We start from the raw sequence: 6,293 nt of genomic DNA, 5'->3' as shown, positions 1-6,293 counted from the left end.
ATGTCGTATCCTGTATCCTGTGTCAATGTCGGATCAATATAGGTTACAATTATACTGAAATGAGCCACTTACTTTTAGTTTGCTCTCCAAGTATCCAATTGACTGTTAATTCTTTGCTGGGTGTTTCAATTATTTTATTTTAAAAAATATTTATATTCTTTTTAACCTTTTAATTTAAGAGAATTTTAAAATAAAAATAATTATTTATTATAATTCACATGTCATCAAACAGTTAGTTTCAGTTACACTATATTTTTATATTTTATTTAATTATTATTTTTATGCCGCTTTTGAAAATTTTTTTACAAAAATATTTATACAGTTACAACAGATATATTATTTGCATTTATTCGTAAAACGACGTTGAATTATAATTATAAAGATTCTAATAATCTTGAAATAAATTAATTATAAAATCATCACTCTAAAACGACATTGTATTATACTCGCTACACATAATTTTAAATGCAGAAAAAGCATCGAAAATGTAAACACTAGATAAAACCAAGCCATTACCTGGTCAGTGAATGCTTGCTTGACCTGAGAAAACCAAACAGCCTATACACTCTGAGGATTTTCCCGAGAAAATTTTTAAAATGAGGTGCGCTTTCTGAACAGATACATTTTATTTTCTTTGCTACTGTTTGTTTCCAGAGATAGTGAGTAAACAGAAAATTTTAGAGTACATGCGTACTGTGTTTTTTTTTTTTTTTACTTATTATTATTTTTATTATTTAACTTGAACAAATTCCGCAGTACTTTGTTGCTGTCGATTTCATTTAGCTATTTTTTCTTCTTCATCTTTTTTTTTTTGTCAGTTTATTTTTTAAAATTTAATTAGGGTTTTAGCATTTTGGTTGAGAAATCTTAGATTCTCTTGGAGCTATAATTTCGAGTTCATTGTTATATTTAATTCTTGGTCTTCATGTGGTTTGTTACATAGCGATGATTTCATAGCCCTTTTGTTTTTTTCTTCTCAGTTTCCTTCTTTCATATAGGGGTTTAGTTTACTACCACTTTCTGTGTTATTTTTTATTGCTAATTTCATTAGTAAACTAGGAACACTCTGATTTGGGGCTGTAATATGTTGCTGTTAGCTTAGCGAGAAATAAAGGAAATGTTATGTTCGTAATTTTGTTCCTTTTTTTGGTTTTCAAAATTTGGAAGCATCCTAGTTGTGGTACCCTGTTCATCGATGATCTATATGACGAATTTTGATTTGGTCTCAGAAGTGCATTTCTTGTTTTGATTCTATTCTTAAAGTTACATCTCGATTGATGGGAATCTTCTGATACAGATCATATATCTATAGAGCATTAGTCTTAAGGTTGATGCTCATTTTAGATGTATGGTATTGTTTTTCATGGATCAAGAAAACATTTTTCATTTGATATGAGCTTCCTGGTCAAAATTTACTAAGGAAGTCAAGGACAAATTAATGCTGAGTTAAAGGTTTGAGGTAGTAAATAAATTGTTTCAGTGTTAGAATCTTATCTAGTGTCAAATTTGATGGACTCAAATGTGTTCTATCCAAGAGGTTATTCAAGTATACTTGGAATTAAGTGAGGCCAACATATTGCGTGGAAGTAGGTCAGCATGTAATTTTTTGGTTCTCTTTTGTACTTTTCTTTAATTTTTTTCTGTCTTTTTCGGTTGGGTAGTCATACATGGATTATTTTTCAGTTTTCTTGTACTTCATTGCTGAGAAGTTTGGCTTGGATTAATTTTTAGATGAAGAATCAGAGAAGATAAATTTTTAATTTTGGTATAACAGCGTTATCCCTTTTTGTTGGGTAAAGCTACATGGATCAATCAATGCTATTGAGGTTTATCAAGAACCAAATTTATGGTTTCTCACTTTCTTTTACTGTTTTCTTAAGTCTTTCTTTGACCCATTTAGGCCTCATTTTAGTGAACTTGTTTTCTGCTGATATGTACTTTTATACTTCAATTAACACTTATGAAGCTTGTTGGTCATGTTGGATGAGTTTTGAAAACAGATTTTGAAATTCAAATAAGTTATTGCGGGCTTATTTTCATAGGCTAGAAATTCAAGCTTATGAATATAAGCCTTTGTGAAAATAAAAAACAGTGTTAGTTGTTTTATAATAATTTATGAAACTTGTATGATGTGATCATCAATTTTCTTTTAGCATAAAAAACGAGGAGTTTATGGTACTCACGCATATTTAGAGCATATCATGATTGAAGTTATTTGTAATATCACGTGCTGGCCTTGGCTTCTTGTTTGGATGTTGCATTTTCTCTTCCTAGCTATTTTTTTACTAGGGACAACCCTCTTCTAATCCTTGCCACATTTTTCGAGTGTACTTCCAGTGTAAGCTTTGCTTTATGGGCATACATGTACTTCCAGTGTACTTGTATGATGTGATCATCAATTTTCTTGTAGCATAAAAAACGAGGAGTTTATGGTACTCACGCATATTTAGAGCATATCATGATTGAAGTTATTTGTAACATCACGTGCTGGCCTTGGCTTCTTGTTTGGATGTTGCATTTTCTCTTCCTAGCTATTTTTTTACTAGGGACAACCCTCTTCTAATCCTTGCCACATTTTTCGAGTGTACTTCCAGTGTAAGCTTTGCTTTATGGGCATACATGGTCTGTCTTTTGACAGCTAGAGCAATGTGAATCTCGAGCACAGATGGAGCTTCCACTGGAAGTACACTTGAAAAATGTGAGTGTTTCTGTAAGAGAGTTTGTCCCTAGCAAAAGTGTTATAGGAACGAGCAACAGCACATTCCATGGCCAGGATCACATTTCCATTGTGATTTACCAAACAACGTAAATCAAGTATTAGCTTAATGATCATAATTATGTAATGTATTGGTTCCATCTTTTGTTGTTGTGGCATTGTGACTTAATATATGTGTAAGTTGTGTTGTGTGGAATCATGTTATTCTTTGTTATTTTGTCATTTGGGGACATTATACGAAGAGGAAGATTTTCAATGTCAGATCGTTAAATTTATTTCTATTTTATAATACAGCCGCCATCCTCCTGTCAAATGGGCGCAGAGGTCTGATGAACTCTACATAACAGTTGAGTTGCCTGACGCCCAGGATGTGAAGCTAAAACTGGAGCCAGAAGGAAAATTTTACTTCTCTGCAACTGCTGGTGCAGAGAAGATTCCCTATGAAATTGACATTGATCTGTTTGACAATATTGATGTAAATGTAAGGGTAGCAAGTTGATGGTTTGTTAATCATATATTTTCCACATTTGTTTGGTAATTGGTGTGTTAATTTGTTTGGTAATTGGTTTGTTAATCTGCATTCTCAGAATAGCAAAGCTAGTCTTGGTTCAAGAAATATCTGCTACCTAGTGAAAAAGGCTGAGAACAAATGGTGGGACAGATTGTTGAAGCAAGGAGGGAAACCTCCTATCTTTTTGAAAGTTGATTGGGACAAATGGGTTGATGAAGATGAGGAGCAAGATAATAAGCGTTAGTTGTTTTCATATTTTCTCTGAATTTAAGGTTTCTTTTTCCATCGGTTTGTCTCATTTGCATATTGTTTTTCAGCTGCATCTGATATGGACTTTGGCGACATTGATTTTTCCGTAAGCAATATGCCCCAAACGATAGTTTAATACTTATATTTTTAGTTAGATGGTCTCCTTGACACATAAATTCACTTTCTCTGCAGAAGTTGAACATGGGAGGGGGTGGAGGAATGGATTTTGATGCTGCAGGCGATGATGACGGTAAGAGTACTCATCTTAGTTTTGTCAATGTTTATGGGATACAGCATGATTAATCTTTCTTATTTAGGTATAAATCTTTTTATGAACTTATGTTTATTTTGCTTTAGTAATTGACTAGAGTCTCTTGGTCTTTTATTTTTCAGATGATGAGAGTGACACAGAAGATGAAGTTGCAGCACAAGCATCTACTGGCAATGAACTAGATACAAAAGACACCGCGGGTGGCGATCCAAGCGATGCACCTCATAAAGCATAAATTTTTTGCGAATGGTGAACCGATTCATAGTTAGTTGACATGTTCACTTCGTTTTCAGCCTTTTGATCCTGGACCTTTTTAACAAGTTTGGCATATACGTGTTGGCGTTACATAATACTATTCGATAATTATATGTCTTTGTTTCGGTTAGAGTGGATAATTGCACCTCATCTGAGGTATGACGAACGTTATGCATAATACTGTTTTAAAAAACTAACTGACACAAGATCACTGTGAAAATAGAGACGGATATAATAAGATGATTTAGATAGGAGAAGAAAAAATATATAAGAACCTATTATGTATTAAATATGTGCTAGATAAGTAATTTGATGAAATTATGTTATCATGTCATGTGCATATGAAATATATAATATAATATTTTATTCGATCATAAGTTAGATAGGAATATGTCATTCTAATTTTCAATTGACATGAAACAAATAATGCCTTGTAGTTTGATAGGCATATGTTATTTTAACCTTTGTTTGCGACAATCAATTTGAGATATAATATAAATTGATAAAAATAGTTTTCAAAAGGAATTTTATATATTTAAAAAAAAATATTTATTAAATTTTTTAATTCATTTATACCTAATTGACTCATTTAAAATTGTTGTAAATATTACAGGGGAAGGCACTAGGGGTGTAAATGAGCTAGGCCGGCCTACAGGGACCTACGGCTTAGCCTATTTTAGGTCAGACTTGGTCTATTATAAGTAGTAAAATTGAATAGGCTTAGGCTTTTTAAAAAATATATTTAGAAAACATGTCATAGACTTTTTTGTACATGTCGGGCCTATAAGCTTACAGGCCAGTTTATATCATATTATTTATTTAAAATATAATAAATAAAATTAGTATTAAATAATTTTGAATAATAAAATAATATTAAAATTATTAATTTAATGGTTGAATGTTTAATAGGTTTAAACAGGCTAACAGGCCTAAGCCAAAGCTTTTATTTTTTGAATATATGTCAGGCCAGACTTGTAATTTGGAGCATACACAGGCCAGACTTGTAATTTGGAGCCTAAACAGGCCAATAAGCCAGGCCCTACCCAATGCTTTTTACACAGGCTTGGCCTATTTAAGCCAAAGCCTAGCCCAGCCCAATTACACCCCTAGAAGGCACAACCAATTAGTAAATATTACAGGGGAAGGAACAATCGATTAATGTTAATTCATTGTTACTACCAATCAATTTCACATTGATTATGTTGATTTTACGGTTATATTTATTTTCATCTTTGTATGAATTCTAGATTTTTAATATTGATTCTAAACTCATTTAATTCTGTTCTTACTACTTTTACTTAGTTTGCATTTTAGAAAATACAATTTTCATTGAAAAAGCCATTACATTCACATTCAAGAAAATAATAAAAAAAAAACTGAAAGAAATTGAATTTTTCGTTCCCAGACAACGATAACTCTTTCTTTTGAAAATTACAACCAACAAAATGGCGCCGTTGCCGGGGAGCGGTGCATGATTTAGTTTCTTTTTGAAGTTCTTTGGTATAGTTTCTTGAATTTGTGATTCTGTTACATTTTTAATTTTTGACAAGTTTTGAATTCTTTTTAATTCTTGCACTATTACAGTAAACATTCTGCCAAACCAGATTGACAAAGGAAGTTGATTGATTACTACACTATGGCAGACGAAAACAGCTCAATCCATGGGAACAATGAAAATGGGAATGGAAATGCCATAATCCCAGTGATTGAAGAGCTGCGCGTAATGGAGTATGCAATTCCATCTGCTCAAAAAGTACACTGATGCTCACAATATTCTTGAGATGATCAGTGCAAACATAATCAGCCCAAGCAAGTTCGTATATGTTTTCAAGAACAAAGAAAGGAAGCTGATTTTCAAGTAGTATCAAGTCCTCCTCAATATCACTTAGAAGCCGTGGTCTTGACAATATAGAGTCCATCTCCATCCAATCTTCGCGTCTAAAAAATCTAAGAAAAAGCTCAATTATGAAGCAAGCATCAATTAGAATCATCCTTAGGAAATCATTGCTTTCATAGTTAATAGTCTCTGCATAACAATTTCGAATTCTATTTTCCCAAGAACAAAATCCCCCACACATAGATGATTTTGAGTTAGAAACGCCTTGAGATATTTCAGTTTGAGTTTCTCCATTGGCTCAAAAATATTGTCACCGCCAGGGCCATGTGGATTGTGAAAAGGACCAATGGAAACAACCCGAGGAGTATAGGCTTGGGGATTATTTTGGCGAATTTTTGATGGAACTATAGAAATGCATTCCTCATGTATTCCAGACATGTCGGGAAGAACCACT

General features: G+C 32.6%; 1 protein-coding gene across 2 annotated transcripts; it reads left to right on the top strand.

The window, feature by feature from the left end:
• The first annotated feature begins 482 nt into the window (after positions 1 to 482).
• LOC133315476 (co-chaperone protein p23-1-like) lies at positions 483 to 4,163 on the top strand. 2 transcript variants are annotated; one of them, XM_061517104.1, is made up of 6 exons: positions 483 to 601; positions 3,011 to 3,197; positions 3,304 to 3,466; positions 3,545 to 3,582; positions 3,669 to 3,726; positions 3,870 to 4,163. In XM_061517104.1, the coding sequence occupies exons 1-6, from the start codon at positions 597 to 599 to the stop codon at positions 3,980 to 3,982; spliced, it is 564 nt and encodes a 187-aa protein (XP_061373088.1). In that variant the 5' UTR covers positions 483 to 596; the 3' UTR covers positions 3,983 to 4,163. The 2 variants fall into 2 exon arrangements, with proteins under 2 accessions (XP_061373088.1, XP_061373087.1); XM_061517103.1 differs by lacking the exon at positions 483 to 601 and adding an exon at positions 833 to 1,590.
• The last annotated feature ends 2,130 nt before the right edge of the window (positions 4,164 to 6,293 follow it).

The sequence above is a fragment of the Gastrolobium bilobum genome, unplaced genomic scaffold (assembly GCF_033153095.1).
Source record: "Gastrolobium bilobum isolate Gb01-03AN ecotype WA unplaced genomic scaffold, APGP_CSIRO_Gbil_v1 utg2803, whole genome shotgun sequence".
Lineage (NCBI taxonomy): Eukaryota > Viridiplantae > Streptophyta > Magnoliopsida > Fabales > Fabaceae > Gastrolobium > Gastrolobium bilobum.
The sequence above is the reverse complement of the archived record's forward strand: the minus strand, read 5'-3'. Positions and strand labels throughout refer to the sequence as shown.